Source organism: Phyllobates terribilis, unplaced genomic scaffold, assembly GCF_046119375.1.
Source record: "Phyllobates terribilis strain yellow unplaced genomic scaffold, ASM4611937v1 Scaffold_9__5_contigs__length_417890890, whole genome shotgun sequence".
NCBI lineage: Eukaryota > Metazoa > Chordata > Amphibia > Anura > Dendrobatidae > Phyllobates > Phyllobates terribilis.
Window position 1 is genome coordinate 54,261,995 of NW_027362769.1, and position 18,821 is coordinate 54,280,815.

The 18,821-nt window shown below is 40.6% G+C and overlaps 1 protein-coding gene across 1 annotated transcript in view; it reads right to left on the reverse strand.

Moving 5' to 3' along the window:
- Positions 1-3,783: 3,783 nt before the first annotated feature.
- Positions 3,784-18,821, reverse strand: part of LOC141161552 (aldehyde oxidase 1-like) — a 536,896-nt gene continuing 521,858 nt past the window's right edge. The window contains exons 33-35 of the mRNA XM_073646509.1: positions 14,147-14,335; positions 12,758-12,925; positions 3,784-5,612 (exon numbers count right to left, since the gene is read on the reverse strand). Coding sequence (XP_073502610.1) covers positions 5,562-5,612; positions 12,758-12,925; positions 14,147-14,335 — 408 coding nt within the window. The 3' untranslated portion in view covers positions 3,784-5,561. The remainder of the gene's footprint in view (positions 5,613-12,757; positions 12,926-14,146; positions 14,336-18,821) is intronic.

The window sequence follows — 18,821 nt, forward strand, 5'->3', positions numbered from 1 at the left end:
GGCGCCACGGAGCAAAAATTAGGGTGCCAACCTCCGCTGTCAGGAAGGGAGAGTATTTAGGGACAAAATAGGGACAGATAGAGCCCGTAATCCTTCCTGACTGATGTGTGACTTATCCCTGTTCCCTGGCATTTTGTCTTGCTTTTGTGTTTGTTGTTATGGTGACTACGGAGTCCTTTTTAGCATATTCGAATAAAAGTTATATTTTAGGGGTCTAATCTTCTGTTGGTTGTCTAATGGGGGGAGTGACATCCTGCATGGGGCATTATATGGGGGGGGAGAGGTGACAACCTGCATGGGGCAATATATGAGGGAGGGGCATTCTGCATGGGGCATTATATGGGGGGGAAAGGTGACATCCTGCATGGGGCATTATATAGGGGGGTGACATCCTGCATGGGGCATGATATAGGATGAAGTGACATCCTGCTTGGGGCATTATATGGGGGGGGAGTGACATCCTGCATGGGGCATTATGTGGGGGCACAGCCTGCACAGGGCATTATGTAGGGGCCAGTATTCTGTATGGAGCGTTATATGGGGGCCAGTATCCTGTATGGAGCGTTATAAGGGGGCCAGTATCCTGTATGGAGTGTTATATGGGGACCAGTATCCTGTACGGAGTGTTATGTGGGGACCAGTATCCTATATGGAGCGTTATATGGGGACCAGTATTCTGCATGGAGCGTTATATGGGGTCCATTATTCTGTATGGAGCATTATATGGGGACCAGTATTCTGCATGGAGCGTTATATGGCGTCCATTATTCTGTATGGAGGACTTAGTTGTGCCCATAATACTGTATGGAGGACTATACTGTCCGGTCTGCACTGTGCGCTGTGAGGATTCGCTGGTTTCTGAGCTATTGTAGAATTTACAATAGATATCACTCATGTAATGTAAGAAGTGAAATCTTTGGCATTGTACTATATCTATATTTCTCCGCCGTATCTCTGCACCATGAATCGCGGTATGTGATAATGGGGCCCACTGAAACTCTTTCGCCCGGGGCCCAGAAAAACCTGGAGCCGGTCCTGCATACAGCAGAGGGACACAACACCCATCTGCAGATTGCATGCAAAGCAAGTATGTTGCATGAGAGTGGTTTAATTTTTTGGAGGCATCTCTGTTCCATGATTGATTATGCTCCAGTTAATTATGTGTCTCATACTTGCGTTTATGTTAATACTAAGGAAAAGGCCAGATGGTGGGATTGTCACGCAGTCATGACTTGGTAAAAAAAAACTTGTGCAGTTGACTCCATGCAGTTTTTGCATAGACAAACAAACTTGGAGAGAGCATTTTTTGGCTACCCCTTGTTTAGCAGGGTCTTTATCACTTGTTTCATGTTGATTCATTTGGCCTTTTGTACATTTACAGTAAAAAAAAAATCTACTGTGAAAGAATGTTAGTTTATGCAAAAGCAATATGCAGTCAATCATACTTGGTTTTTGACCATGTTACAACCAAACCGTCTGGACTCACCCTGAAGAAGCAAACAATATGGTGCAGGGGCTTCAAGTTGAGATTAAAACCAGCAGGTATGGTAAAGAGAATGAAATATCTTATTAAAAGTACTTATTAAAAGGACTTGAAATTACTAAAAGGCCTTTGGAAATATTTTTTAAGACTAGCATTTTATTAATGTTAATGGGGTTTTCCACTTCAAGGAAAGTGGAAATCCCAAATGCTCTTACATTACTAAAATAACAGACAGAGCAGCACTGGAACAGAGGGGGGTGAGAACCTGCTTTGTCTGCTATTTTAGGAATATAAGAGCAATTATTTTCCACTTTCCTTAAAGTGGAAATCCCCTGTAAAATCAAAAACAAAGTTGCCAAGATCCAGGAAATGTAGATTGGCCGTAACTTGGAAGATGAGACCATCAGATGTGAAGACAACTGTGACATCTGTGCAAATGAGACACTGTCCAAGATAATTTGATAGAAGAGGGACATAGTCATAGAATGCCTTGACTTAGTGCTGTTTACCCCATAAAGTGAGGGGGGGGGGGTGCGGGAATGTGAAGCTAGAGGGTGCTAGATTGTGACCCAATAGTGGGGTGAAAAAAAGACCTTGACCACATCCATCCCTGGTAAACTCCAGTGGAAGAGCTCAAAGCAGGTGCTGCCTGTCTCCCGCTTGCAGCAGGCAAACCCTTTGGAGACAGACAAGCGGTTACATCCATGTGATGTTTTTTCTGCTTTTTGAACAAGAAATGTTAACAAAGTTCTTTATGTGTAATTCATGTATTCATTAATTGCAGTGTGATGACACACAGTGGATGAATATATGTTTGTATATTGGCCACAGTGTATTTGAGGCCCTGCATATTAATTTAGTATTTAAGGTGTGTGCTCCTTTTTTGTTTTTGTATAGTTTGCATTGGGAGTTTTTGCCTTCTTTCCCAAAAAAAGTTTTTATTACCAGCTTAGCCTATTTCCTATCTCTTCCCTATTTCATTTGAGGCCTGGCTGGGTATATGGTCAGTCAATAGAGTAATGGTGTTATATACAAACACGAGTAATATATGTGTTTGTGCACCTGCATATTAATCTAATACTTAAAGGGGTTGACCAGCCTTAGGCTGCAAGTCTGCAGTCACTCTGTGACTGAAGACTTGTGAATCCTCACATCCTGCGCACTGCATGATGTGAGGATGATTCGGGCGGTCATGTGAATGCAAACATGCGATATGCATATTCCCGGCCACATTCCAGATAGACTTATTCGGCTTCGCCCAATACATTTACATTGAGCGTGGCTGTACCATCTAGTCGCCACGTGAATGCATGTATGCAAATCGAATCCTCACAGCGTGCACTGCGCGCAATGTGAGAATTCACAAGTCTGCAGTCACATAGAGTGACTGTGACTAAGGCAGGACAAGCCCTTTCAGGTGTGCAGGCCTTTCTTGTGTTTTTTGCTATCATTTAGATAGGTCATCAATAATACCCCACGCTCAGACAACCCCTTAAAGGTTGGCAAAGTGAAGTAATGCCATACGTGTCGGATAAACTATTAAAATTTCCAAACCTGCAATTATATCAAAGCAGAATACAGATAGTTATTTTGGAATACTATTGGCACACACACAGTTTATTTGGTACTCAGCACCACGATCATCACTGTAGAGACCTGTCAACAACAAAAAAAAGTTTTGACCTGCAGCCATAGTGGTAAATGTATAGAAAAATACCGTGTTAAATATATGCAGCAATCTATGTAATTGGAAATCCGATTGCAGGGTAAAAATGAATTATATTCCCCCTGCAGCTGCTTTCAGTCATTGGTGCGGCTCGGGGCAGTGATCAGTCAGCAATCACTATACAGTGAGTGCACTGTAATAATTCCCCCTGCTACTTCACTAACAGCTCCACACACTACAGAGCAGGATGTCAGTCAAGGAGCAGTGGGCGCGATATGAGCCGTTACTGCTCACATCTCAGCACAGCTATGATCACTAGAAGTGAGTGAGCAGCTGCAGGGGGAATATAACTTCATTTTCTCCCTTCAGCCGCATTTCCAGTTACACTGCTGCAAGTTTAAAATATTTGCCCGCAGGTAAAAATATTTTTTCTCTTTAACTTACCCTAACTGTCATTATGTCACAACATAAATATATAATATGTACTATACATTTTATTTATTTATATATATTTATATAAAATCTTTTTTCTATCTGTATGAATTTTTTGACATTAGAAGATGAAATTCCCTGTACATATATTTTTGGGATTGGAAGTTCACATAGGGCATATCGACTTCACAGAGTCCAGGAATGAAGTTCAAACGTATCTTTATTGTGTCCAGTTAGTAGAGTTCAGCAATGTTATACAAAGATTTTTGCAGCAAATAAACATCTTCCCACCTGGGAAATAACTAAACATAAATGCAGGTTTCCTCATTTATACATAAACATTCAGTGGGTCAGACTTCAGGCACCAGGTTCATTTAGTTTTCTCTTTGACTCATGCATTTTGATGAAAATTAACCCCTTAACAACCGCAGATACACATTTTTACAGCTGTCATTCAGAGGCCTTAATCATCAGCGCTGATTTTCTTATCTCGCACTCCTCCTGATGAATTTGGCTCACTGTTCAGCACGATTGGATTACAAAGCGCCAGTCTTGATTTATCGGGGCCAGTATGTGTAAAGAAATCTCTTAAGAACTGGAGAATTTCATCATAGGACTACGTAGGTCATGATTGCCAGTGTTGATATCTTAAAGGTGTTGTCCAGTTTAGAATGACAAATCTGCAGTCACTCTGTGAATCCTCCCAGAGCACGCACTGTGACGATTCACCGGTGACTGGACCAGGAATGGCAGTCAAGTATGCGATATGCATACTCCTGGAAAGAACCCGTCTAGTGGGTGCAGCCTCACTCAATGCGATATGCATACTCCTGGACAGAAACCGTCTAGTGGGTGCAGCCTCACTCAATGCAGTATGCATACTCCTGGACAGAAACCGTCTAGTGGGTGCAGCCTCACTCAATGCAGTATGCATACTCCTGGACAGAAACCGTCTAGTGGGTGCAGCCTCACTCAATGCGGTATGCATACTCCTGGACAGAAACCGTCTAGTGGGTGCAGCCTCACTCAATGCAGTATGCATACTCCTGGAAAGAACCCGTCTAGTGGGTGCAGCCTCACTCAATGCGGTATGCATACTCCTGGACAGAAACCGTCTAGTGGGTGCAGCCTCACTCAATGCGGTATGCATACTCCTGGAAAGAACCCGTCTAGTGGGTGCAGCCTCACTCAATGCGGTATGCATACTCCTAGACAGAACTTGTCTAGTGAGTGCAGCCTCACTCAATGCAGTATGCATACTCCTAGACAGAAGCCATCTAGTGGGGCACCGTCTTGCTCAATGCGGTATGCATAGTCCTGGCCAGAACCCATCTAGTGGGTGCGGCCTCGCTCAAAGCAATATGCATTCTCCCGCCCAGAACCCGTCTAGTGGGCGCAGCCTCGCTGAATGTGATATGCATACTCCCAGCCAGAACCTGTCTAGTGGGTGCGGGCTTGTTCAATACACTCGTATTGAGCAAGGCCATGCTCACTAGACAGATTCTGACCGGGAGTATGCATATCACATACTTGAATGCCGCTCCCCGCTCATACACTGGCGAATCCACGCAGCACACAGTGCATGCGGTGGGAGGATTCATAAGTCTGCAGTCACGCAGATTGTAATAACACTGTCTGCTCTGCTGTACTGTGTATATTACTAAGTTATGACTCTTATTACTGGTATATTACTAGATTGGTCACTAGAATTGCATTAGTTTTATATAAACCTCATGTTTCTTGTTAGGGGGTCTTTTTGAAGTCTGATATAACCCAGTAATATATTTGTATTCAGTACATATCCGGTATTAACAGCATTGCACAAAGCAAAGTTATTGAAGCTCTATATATAAAATATTGCTTGCTTAACAATTATATATCATATTACATTAAAGATAGGCAAGTCAAGGAAAGTATTTTGGGCTCTTGTCCAGTCAAGAGACAAACCCTTTGGTTAAGCACTTTTAATCATTATATATATCACACATCAATGGACCATGGGATGAAAGATGCAGGATCATCTTTTGGAATCTAAAAAAATAAGAACAAACTAATTACTTTGACACGCTTGTCTTTTTCATGCAGTCTCTTATGTAGAGTGTTTTTTTTATTCAAACCTTAAAAAGGTTGTCCAGGTTTGGCATGAAAGTCTGCAGTCACTCTATTTAACTGCAAACTTCTGAATCCTTACAGCATGCAAAACATGCACTGTCAGGACGTGCCAGAGGTGGGTGGCCTTGTGACCACGAGTATGTGATAGGCATATTTCCGTCCACATTCCGACTAGATGTGTGCGGCCTCGCTCAATACAAATGAATTGATTGAGGCCATGCAGGTCTAAGTTGGAATGTGACTGGTGGTCACATGACCGCCTGCTCCCAGCACTGGAGAATCCTGACATTGTGTAATGTGCGCAATGTGAAGATTCACAAGTCTGCAAACCTGGACAACCCTTTTAAGTATAACAATATATTAGTAAATCATGATTTAGAGCAGTGTTTTCCAAACTAAAGTTCTCAGGGCTCCCACCACGTCATGTGTTCAGGATTTCCCTAGTATTTCATAGGTGATTAAATAATTATGAAGCATCAAAAATTTCTGCAGGCTCTCACGCCTGTACAATACTAAAGAGATCCTGAAAACATGATCTGTAGGGGGCCGCGAGGACTGGAGTTTGGGAACCACTGATTTAGAGCAATAGTTTGGTCAGAGGAAGCTGTTCAGTTTCGTTATAATAACACGGACCACGCTACTTATGCTTTTGCAGTCGGCCTTTACAAACATTTGTGAAAGACTGGCTCATTCTATAGAGCTCCCTGATACTAGTGTGGTGCCTTAATAGGATATTACTGTTGAAACAAATCAGTTTGTGAAATTTCTTTGCTCCCAAACATTTCACAATCAATTGAGAGTGTTATTTTTGTAAAGTGGAAGCATTTAGGAACCACAGCAACTCAGTAATGAAGTGTCAGACCACGTAATGCTACAGAGGCGGGTCGGCATAACATATAAAAGTCACCAATACTCTGCTGAGTCAATAAGAGCAGAGTACAAACCTCCTCTGTTATTAACATTGGCACAAAAACTGTGTACTGAGAACCTCATGGCTTGGTTTCCATGGCTGAGCAGCTTCCTGCAAACCTTACATCACCAAGCACAATACCAAGCAATGGATGGAGTGGTGTAAAGCTGCCGCTGCCATTGAACTATGGAGGAGTGGAAAAGTGTGCAGTGACAAATCATGCTTCTCTATCTGGCAGGCTGATACATGAATATGTGTTTTGCAAATGCCAGGAGAACGATATCATCCTGGCTATATTGTGCCAACTGTAAAATTTGTTGGAGAAGGGACAATGCTGTAGGGTTGTTTTTCAGGGGTTCAACAAAGCCTTTTAGCTACTTTGAAGGGGAATATTAATACTTCAGCATACCAAGACATTTTGGACAATTGTATCTTCCAACTTTTTGGGAACAGTTTGCAGAAGGCCCTGTTCTGTTCATCAACGCACAAAGTAGTATGTGTTTGGTGTTAAAGAACTTGACCGGCCTGCACAACGCTCTGACCTCAACCCCATCCAACACCTTTGGGATGAACTAAGCAGAGATTCTGACCCATGCCCTCTCATTCACACTTGGTGCCAAACCTCACAAATGCTCATGAGAATTAAAATTTCCATATACACCCTCCGAATTCCTGTAGAGAGCCTTCCCAGAAAAGTTGAAGCAATTTTAAGTGCTAACATGGGACAAGCTCTATGTTAATGTCTATGAATTTAGAATGGAATATCATAAAATCTCCTGTACATGTGATGTCTCAATACTTCTGCCCATATCATGGATTTTCCTCTATATTTTGATGTTTTTGTAACTTTGATATTTCTCTTTATTTACAAATTTTTCTTCAATTAATTAAAAAGAATTTTTTTAAAAAAAAATAGCATAATAAGCATTACCTATCTGGTGAGACCCCTGCTGTTCCAGCCCTGCCACCTAGTGGTCTTTGTTTACAGGGCTGTAGCGGTGAAGTCACGTCTACAACACAATTAGGCTGTGTGCACAGGTTGGCTTCTTGCTGCTTTTTTTCAGTGCAGATTTGTCAGAAAACCTGAAGGGTTTCCTGATTTCAGCAAAGTGAATGAGGATCCTGAAGTCTCATGCGCACGCTGCTTATTTGTGACTTGCAGATTTGGTGCAGACTTAAATCTGCAGTATGTCAATTCTTTCAGCATTTTTGCTGCAGATTTCACCCATGTTAATGAGTAGGGAAAAATCTATATATAAAAATGCAAGTAAAAGATGCAGTTTTTGCTGCTGTGTTTTTCCTGCCAAGAGATGCTGAAATGGTGCAGAAATTTCTGCATCAAATACTTAACGGGTGCACACACCCTTACTGAGTTCAATGCTCTTTCCGCTGTCTATGATGGCATCACAGCTGACCACAGCGATTGGCTGCAGTGCTCCCATGTTTTAAATGGGACGTCACCACTGCAGCCCTGAAAATGCAAATTGGTGGAAGCATATATTTTATGTATTACTTACATAGAGCTTACAACTAAAGAGGTTTTCCTCTTTCAGGAAAGTGGACCCTAAACGCTGTGAAATACCTAATATACAGTTAGGTCCCTATATATTTGGACAGAGACAACATTTTTCTAATTTTGGTTCTAGACATTACCACAATGAATTTTAAACAAAACAATTCAGATGCAGTTGAAGTTCAGACTTTCAGCTTTCATTTGATTGTATCCACATTAAAATTGGATGAAGGGTTTAGGAGTTTCAGCTCCTTAACATGTGCCACCCTGTTTTTAAAGGGACCAAAAGTAATTGGACAGATTAAATAATTGTAAATAAAATGTTCATTTCTAGTACTTGGTTGAAAACCCTTTGTTGGCAATGACTGCCTGAAGTCTTGAACTCATGGACATCACCAGACGCTGTGTTTCCTCCTTTTTGATGCTCCGCCAGGCCTTCACTGCGGTGGTTTTCAGTTGCTGTTTGTTTGTGGGCTTTTCTGTCTGAAGTTTAGTCTTTAACAAGTGAAATGCATGCTCAATTGGGTTGAGATTAGGTGACTGACTTGGCCATTCAAGAATATTCCACTTCTTTGCTTTAATAAACTCCTGGGTTGCTTTGGCTTTATGTTTTGGGTCATTATCCATCTGTAGTATGAAACGACGACCAATCAGTTTGGCTGCATTTGGCAGGATCTGAGCACACAGTATGGCTCTGAATACATCTGAATTCATTCGGCTGCTTCTGTCCTGTGTCACATCATCTATAAACACTAGTGACCCAGTGCCACTGGCAGCCATGCATGCCCAAGCCATCACACTGCCTCCGCCGTGTTTTACAGATGATGTGGTAAGCTTTGGATCATGAGTTGTACCACGCCTTCACCATACTTTTCTCTTTCCATCATTCTGGTAGAGGTTGATCTTGGTTTCATCTGTCCAAAGAATGTTCTTCCAGAACTGTGCTGGCTTTTTAGATGTTTTTTAGCAAAGTCCAGTCTAGCCTTTTTATTCTTGATGCTTATGAGTGGCTTGCACCGTGCAGTGAACCCTCTGTATTTACTTTCATGCAGTCTTCTCTTTATGGTAGATTTGGATATTGATACGCCTACCTCCTGGAGAGTGTTGTTCACTTGGTTGGCTGTTGTGAAGGGGTTTCTCTTCACCATGGAGATTATTCTGCGATCATCCACCACTGTTGTCTTCCGTGGGCGCCCAGGTCTTTTTGCATTGATGAGTTCACCAGTGCTTTCTTTCTTTCTCAGGATGTACCAAACTGTAGATTTTGCCACTCCTAATATTGTAGCAATTTATCGGATTTTTTTTTCTGTTTTTGAAGCTTAAGGATGGCTTGTTTCACCTGCATGGTGAGCTCCTTTAACCGCATATTTACTTCACAGCAAAACCTTCCAAATGCAAGCCCCACACCTCAAATCAACTCCAGGCCTTTTATCTGCTTAATTGAGAATGACATAACGAAGGGATGGCCCACACCTGTCCATGAAATAGCATTGGAGTCAATTGTCCAATTACTTTTGGTCCCTTTAAAAACATGTTAAGGAGCTGAAACTCCTAAACCCTTCATCCAATTTTAATGTGGATACCCTCAAATGAAAGCTGAAAGTCTGAACTTCAACTGCATCTAAATTGTTTTGTTTAAAATTCATTGTGGTAATGTCTAGAACCAAAATTAGAAAAATGTTGTCTCTGTCCAAATATATATGGACCTAACTGTAACAAATTCAGCAGGTACTTACCCTTACCCTTTGATCACAGTATTTTGGCAGCTGCGGTGACGTCATATTGACAGCCTGCATCACCCTGTAGCTATTCTCTGAGCTGCTCAGCTCAGTGATTAGCTATAGTAGAAATGCTTCCATTTTGAAGTATATACAATGCTTTGATCACCTCTGATTGCATTTTAATACAATGTTGCGGCGACCAAAAACTGTAATTCTGGGGTTTTGCTTTTTTTTTGTTTTATTTTCAATGAGGCAAAAGGCAGGTAATTTCAATTTTTTTTTTTTTTCATATTTTTTAAAACATTTTTTTAAAACTTTTTACAGTAATAAATCAGCATCCTATGCCAGGAAAGATGTGGGCACCATAAACAGAAAATAATTCAAAACTCTGCAAAAAAATGCAATGAAAAGTGATCAAATTGTCAAATCTCTCCTAAAATAGTATCAATAAAAATGTTGTCTCAACTCGCAAAAAGCAAGCTCTCTCAAACATCTTCATATACCGAAAAATAAAAACATTACAGGCTTCAGAATATGTTGACAATATTACATTATTTTATAATTTATTTATTTTTACAAATTCACTTTTTTTTTTTTACTAGTAAAATAAAAAAAAAAAACCTGGACATGTTGGCATCACTGTAATCGTACTGATAAGGAGAACATTTTTACCACACAATGTAAGGCCACGGCCCCACTATCAGTGTTCGGTCAGTATTTTTTCTCAGGAGTGGGAGCCAAAACCAGGAGTGGGTGATAAATGCAGAATTGGTGACTTGTTTCTATTATACCTTTTCTCTGATTGTTCCTCATCTGGTTTTGTCTCCCACTCCTGAGAAAAAATACTGACCAATTTGAGCCGACAATTTGTTAGCGGACACCATGTTGCATTTGAAGAGTCTCTGTGTGCCCAAACATTGGAGCACCCCCATAAGTGACCCCATTTTGGAAGCTAGACCCCCCCAAGGCACCTATCTAGATGCATAGTGAGCACTTGGAACCCCAGGTGCTTCACAAATTGATTCATAAAAATGAAAAAGTGTTTTTTTTTTTCACTTTTTCATTTTTATGAATCAATTTGTGAAGCACCTGGTGGTTCCAAGTGCTCACTATGCATCTAGATAGGTGCCTTGGGGGGTCTAGTTTCCAAAATGGGGTCACTTGTGGGGGAGCTCCAATGTTTGGGCACACAGGGGCTCTCCAAACACAACATGGCGTCCGCTAATTATTCAAGCAAATTTTACAATCAAAAAGTCAAATGGCGTTCCTTCCCTTCCGAGCCCTGCCGTGCGCCCAAACAGTGTTTTTTCCCCAAATATTGGGTATCTGCATGCCCAGGGGAAATTGCACAACAAATTTTGGGGTCCATTTTTTCTTGTTACCCCTGTGAAAATAAAAAAAATTGGGTCTAAAGTAACATTTTTGTGAAAAAAGTTAAATGTTCATTTTTTTCTTCCACATTCAAAAAATTCCTGTGAAGCACCTGAAGGGTTAATAAAGTTCTTGAATGTGGTTTTGAGCACCTTGAGGGGTGCAGTTTTTAGAATGGTGTCACTTTTGGGTATTTTCTGTCATAAAGACCTCTGAAAGTGACTTCAAATGTGATGTGGTCCCTAAAAAAATGGTTTTGTAAATTTTGTTGGAAAAATGAGAAATCGCTTGTCAACTTTTAACCCTTATAGCTCCCTAAGGAAAAAAAAATTTGGTTCCAAAGTTGTGCTGATGTAAAGTAGACATGTGGGAAATGTTATTTATTAACTCTTTTGTGTGACATATCTCTCTGATTTAAGGGCATAAAAATTAAAATTTTGAAAATTGCAAAATTTTCAAAATTTTCGCCAAATTTCCATTTTTTTCACAAATAAACGCAAGTGATATCGAAGAAATTTTACCACAATCATGAAGTACAATATGTCACGAAAAAACAGTCTCAGAATCAGGGGGATCCGTTGAAGCGTTCCAGAGTAATTACCTCATAAAGTGACAGTGGTCAGAATTGTAAAAATTGGCCTGGTCATTAACGTGCAAACCACCCTCGGGGCTTAAGGGGTTAATTTCACCATATAATGTACCCCCCCCCCCAAAAAAGAAAAAATTACAAAAAGGGTCAAAATGGTGAATAACTACAGCTCTGCCACTATTTTTTGAGCTTTGTTTTTACGGCATTAACTGTACTGTAAAAATTACCTGGCAATGTGATTCTTTGGCTAAATACAATTAAGGCAATACCATTTGTATAGTTGTTTTATATTTAGATGGTAAAAAAGGTCAAAACTTTGTAAAAAAAAAAGTAGTTTTAGTTTGTGTTGCCCGGAACTCTTTTATACTTTTGTCGATGGTGCTGTGTGGGTGCTTGTTTTTTGCAAAGAGGGATGTTTAAAACTTTTATATATTTTTAGCATTTTTTTAATATTTTTAAAAACTGTTTTTTTCTTTGCACTTAATTTTTAGTCCCTACAGGCTTGAACCGACAATCATTTGATCGCTTGTACTATACAGTGCAATACTTTTATATTAAAAATCACAATCTCCTATGAATTATGGGAGTACAAACATGGCAGTGAGGGGGTCATCAGTAGACCGTCAGCTGACATGGCAACTCATTGGCACCCTGTAATCAAAATGTGGATAATGGGTGCTCGAATGGATGTCCCACCAACCCAAGACCACTTAAATACCATTGTCAAAGATTGACGTGGCATTCAGGTGGTTAAATAGCAGCGATGGAAGCTCAGCTCTTATTGATGCTTTTAGACGCAGGCACCTTCAATGTATGGACAAAGCTCAGCCCATTAGCCAGATGAATATATCTGCACTGAGGGGGTTAATGATGTTCTTACACCTTAGGATGTAATTGTCATACTATAGCAGCCTTACTGTACCCTGCACATAGAAAGAGCAGATTGTACTAAGTAATTACCATCTCAGTGAATCTGTCTCCACATGCCATACGTATCTTCTCCGGGGTTGCCGGACTGTTCAGTTTAAAATTATTAGACAAGCCCCTTTCCTTTCGAGCAGATGACACTGCGTCCTTTATTGCAAAGTATACAACTGATCCCAAAAAGAGCGCTGCCTCACCGATACCCTAGGGAAATGAATAAAAAAAAAGTAAAAACAGTTGAAAATGTTAAAATATACAAAAAAATTGTAAATACATTCCAGATAAGTAAACAGGGACATTACACATGTAACGTATAAACTTTTATATCAAATTATGGCCTTTAAAGGGAATGTGTCACCCCCTGGGCAATATCAGACCTCTACTATGGGCCATACAGATGATAGAAAAGTAATTCTATACTTACCTGTATGGCCCATAGCAGAGGTCTGATTGCAGAGAAATCTGGTTTTATAAAGTCTGTTTTCCACAGACTTGGCGTCCGGGGACGGGAAGAAACCCCTCCTATCTGCTTACTATTCCCCTAAATTGCCGCCTCTGTGCTAAATTACCATATTCCCCCCTCCCCAGCATGTCACAGGACCCTGTGAGAGGCATGTGACGTGGCCTGCTCGGCCTCCCCTCCTGCGCAAAGCGCTGCTGCCATGGATCGTGCTTTGTTTCCCTCCGGCCCAGTTTGGCTGCGCACTGCCAGCGGAGCGGATGTCTCAGTGACTCACTGTCGCTTGTGCAATACAATGCTGTGGTGCAGTACGCAGCCAAATGGGGCCGGAGGGAAACAAAGCGCGCTCCATGGGAGGGGAGGCAGAGCAGGGTCCTGTGATGTGCAGGGGAGGGGGGAATATGGTAATTTAGCACAGAGGCGGCGATTTAGGGGAATAGTAAGCAGATAGGAGGGGTTTCTTCCCGTCCCCCGGACGCTGAGCCTCTGGAAAACCAGATTTCTCTGCAATCAGACCTCTGCTATGGGCCATACAGGTAAGTATAGAATTACTTTTCTATCACCTGTATGGCCATAGTAGTGGTCTGATATTGACACATTCCCTTTAAAAGGAAAATGAGTGCTCCATACACCATTATTTCAGGGTTATGGGTGCTAAAGCAATTAGTAAATATATGCAGCATATAAAACAGATTGATCACAATGCTTGATTCAGGAACTACTCATTTGTTTGCTCTTTACTCTAAGTTCAATGTACTTTGGTAGTCAGAGACGACCATCCTGGATCTTGGATGGACCAACCTGAGGAGTTTGTCAAACATTTTATAAAGATGAAGATGGAATTTGAAATCTTAGAAACCACAAAAAGATTACAGAAAGATTGGAAAGAGGGCACCCGGAATTATAACGGTGCAATCTACATTTGTTGTCCATTTTTTCGAGTCTTTACTTTAAATGCCTCTTACCTTAGAAGAATAAATAGCATAAACGTTTTCTGAAAAAGGAAGCAGTGATACATTAAACTCCCTTGGAATATCATAAACTGATGGGATCTTGTAAGCTCCTGTCCCATTTGTTAGCAATGCACCCGCTGGAGAGTATTGTAGCTCTTCTGTTGTATAAAGCCCAATTCCTTGGACAAAAGCACCTTCAATCTAAGAATATACATGGACAAAAAGCAATTGTCATCTGCATGCAATCCATATGGCATCTGTTTTTATACATCAGAAGTTAAAGTTATTCAAATTTACATGGTCAAGTAGAGTTTCTCATGTTAAAGAATTACAATGTATCCATAAAAATTCAATGCCACCTGGTTGATCCATATGGAATCCAATTTTTTTTTTTTTTTTGCCCCCATAGACTTGAATAGCTGAGTTTGATCTGACATACGAAAGAAACTAATGCATGTTGTGATTTTTTTTCACTTGCAGATTTGGTCACTGAAAAAAAAACCCTGCTCATCTGAGCAGCATAATGGAATGACATTAGTCCTAATGATGTCCGTCTCATGTCAGTTTTATTCACAGACCGCACTAGGATCAAAAATATGGTCTTGTGAACTTGGCCTAATGGCAATGCACCTTACCAGTTCTTATCTATGGTATTTTGTCCATAAACCATACTTACATCTATGACATTATGGGGTACCCCCAAAAAAGGGAACTATTTTCTATAGGCAAGTGGGTTGGCAGTGCTGCCCTCTCCCGCTAGGTACGCTAGCTCAGTTGGCCAATTAGCGGTCATGAGAAACCATTACAGCGGACGGAGTGATTGTTTTCTTAAGTCTTCTGAATGCACTCAGCTATTTTGAGATGGCAAACTTTAAGGAGCAACGCGCCAACATCACATTCTGTTTCTTGTTAAATGACCAGAGAGAGAACCATCTGAGAGTGTCAGGAATTGTAAGAACAGGCACAAACTGACCATGATTTTTGGTCAAAAGTCATCACAGGGGATGAATCTTGGTGTTACGCCTATGATCCTGACACAAAACAGCCATCCAGCCAGTGGAAGACAGCTTCATTTCTCAGACCAAAAGAAATAAGGCAAGTGATATCAAAATTTGACGTCCATGATGGTTTGTTTTTTCGACAACAAAGGATTCGTTCACGTTGAATTTATTCCTCAGGGCATCACAGTGACCCAACATTACTATCTGCAAGTGCTGAAGCGATTGCATGAGGCAGTGAGAAAAAAGCGACCTGAATGGTGGCGATCAGTGGATTGGCTGCTTCATCACGACAACGCGCCTGGCCTCACAGCATTGTAAATCAACCAGTTTTTGGCGAAAACCGGCATGATAATGATTTCTCACTCCCCTTACACCCGACCTAGCCCCCTGCGACGACTTCTTATTCCCAAGAATGAAGGAAAAACCTAAAGAGAAAGCGTTTTCAGGACGTAGAAGAGGTTAAAGGGGTTGTCCACTACTTTTACATTGATGCCCCATCCATAGGATAAGGCATCAATATGGATAGGGCATCAATGTAAAAGTAGTTGACAACTTCTTTAAGAAAAAAAGCTGGAGGCACTTACCAGCATTGGTTCAGTAGAATATAAATAATGTTTCAAACAGTGGGACAAGTGCAGATCATCTAATGGACAGGATTTTGAAGGAGATTAATGTTTTCAAGATGTTATTTTTAATTTAAAAAAATTAAATAAGTAATTCTCTTTTTTTTTGGCTACCCCCTTGTATAAGCGTAAATTAAAAGCTTCATTCACTTGCACATCAATGTAAGTTGCATGTAAACTGTGAATATCACATGGATGTATCGGAAGGTGTAATCGCTGGATCTCAAAGTGATAGAAATGTCCAAATAGCAACAGAGCCATTTAGCCCAGAATAATTAGCAGCATGTGGTTTAAAAAAAAATGTTTCATCACAAAATGACCAATTGTTTAGATCAGGTTTTTTAATTATTCTTTTTTTAAAAAAGTCAATTTTTTTTTTTCAATATCATGATCCGCATTAAAAAAAAATATATATATATATAAATTTGCAATTTCATACTGGCCACTGGAGATTTTATTTTCTTTAGACCTTTAAGGAAAAGTTTTCAGCAGGCTTCTGTCAGCAGGTTTTTGTTATGGAAGCTGAAGAGAGCATGCTGTAGGGGTTAAAACACAGATTTCAGCAATGCCTCTCTTATCAAGCTCTGTGGTTTTTGTTTGCCTGCAATGATTGTTTTAACACCAGGAGCTTATCATTGCTGTGCAGCTGGTGCCTCCTGGTCCATCTCCGCCCCCTCCTGTGACAGGCTTCTCACTGTCTATGTACATTGTATATACAGAGCCTGGTGTGGGTGGGGTTAGCTTTCTCAGCTCTGCTTCATTACTAAATCTAAAAGCTCTTATTGTGTGAGAACAGCTGCACCCAGAAATTTAAGTCATACCTTGTAGGATTCAACTTCTCTTTGCCTACATCAGGCTGCTCCCAGATGAGGTAGAAAAAACCTGGGGACTGATTTCCTTTAACAGCACAGGCAGGATTATAATAACAGATAACACCTGTATACACAGCTGATAACAAAGAGCCACAATTCACATGGTCACAGCTGACCCTGCTCCTCCTCTTTTCACATTGACTTTTGCACATGCTCATTAGATGCTTCAATGCAAATCTAAGGGTCAGGGTCTGACCATTGTGGCTATATACGTGTTGTTTCCTGAAACACAAAATAAAATAGAGTCTAAAAAAGCCCCAATGACCAGTGGGAATATTTTAAGATTTCTAAATGTTATTTTTAATACAGATTGTGATATGTTAAAAAGCACATTTAAATCCGGTTTCTTTTGTAAAATTTATTTTTTAAACAGTAGTTTATTTTCTAATTATAACTTTCCTTTAAAAAGAATCTGTCACCACATTTGACCACATCACCACATTATTAATATGGGCATACAGGTTATAGACTGCTGAAAAAAGTCCTCCCTGTATGTCTCATATCAGATGTGTTGTTGTTGAGAAATCATCTTTTATCACTTTATATAAATGACCTCTTCCAGGCTATGGGGAGGAAGCTGCCTGGAAGATAACTCTGCCTCCAGAGATTATTTTATATGAAGGGGGAGTTACCAGTGTGAGATAAGTAACTAACACAGAACAGGAGAAATGAGATTTGTCTTCTTGCAAACACATTTTTGCAGCTCTCTGAGCTCTGCTGTATTGTAACAATATTACACCCTGTCTACCTGTGAGATGGAAGCAGAGAGGAACCTGCAGATGTGTTGGGTATAATCACACACAGCTCTGAGATCAGGAGAGCAGAGAGCGGCCATTACACATCACACTGTTAACTCCCCCTTCATGTATAATAATCCCTGGAGGCAGAGTTATCTTCCAGACAGCGTCCTCCCCTTGGCCTTGAAGATGTCATTTATATAAAGTGATAAAAGATGATTTCTCAACAACAACACATCTGATATGAGACATACAGGGAGGACTTTTTTCTGTAGTCTATAACCTGTATACTCATGTTAATAGTTTAGATAGGTCAAATGTGGTGACAGATTCCCTTTAAAATGGAAGGTCATGTAATTCTTTGTCAAATATACCAGGTCTATTGATATATGTTTTGCTCCATTAAAGGGAAACTGTCACAATGTTTTTGCCACCTAATCTGAACGCAGCATAATGTAGGGGTAGATACCCTGATTCCCTTTAAGAGATTTGTTCTACTGTAGAATAATTTTTGTAATGTAAAAATCAATATATTAGTGGAGTTAGTATAGGCTCACATCACTATAAATCAGCTCCATACACAGATGATCTGTTGCTCTATGTTTCAAATCCAATGATCTCATTTCCCTCTATAATAAGGGAATTCAAAGAATTTGGCTCTGTAAGCAATTTTAACCCCTTTACGACCTTAGACATTTCCATAAGTCCAGGTTGCTTGGTACTTACCGACCTTGGAAGTATGGATACATCATGGCGATTTTGCATGCACAGAGACTGTGCACATGCAATCGCCGCCGGGTGTCAGCTGATTCTGACAGCTGACACCCGGCTCTCAGTGTCAGGAGCGGTCCCTGCACCACTCCTGGCACCCATTTAACGAGTGGGCAGGGTGAGAGAAGCCCCTCTGCTCTTGGATCAGAGCCCCCGCGACATCATCACAGTGCCCGATTGTTGACATGGTGACCCAACGACATCCCGGTCACCATGCACTAGCAAAGTAGTTAGATCACGCGCAGTGCATGATCTAACTAACTTGTGTCTGCAGAGCTGACAGTTATAAGGCTTAGGCCACGGCCCCACTTTTAGTATTCGGTCAGTATTTGGTCAGTATTTTTTCTCAGGAGTTGGAGCCAAAACCAGGAGTGGGTGATAAATGTAGAATTGGTGACTTGTTTCTATTATACCTTTTCTCTGATTGTTCCTCACCTGGTTTTGGCTCCCACTCCTGAGAAAAAATACTGACCGAATACTGATAGTGGGGCCATGGCCATAGCAATGATCCTGCATTGCTATGCCTTATAACAGCGATCAGCCTGCAGAAAGTGAAAGTCTCAAAGTAGGAAGAAGTAAAAAAGAAAGAAAAGTGAAAAAAAGTTGTAAAAATATATATATAAAAAAAGTCACAAAATAAAAAAAATGAAAAAAATATATTGTAACCATAAATAAATATTATG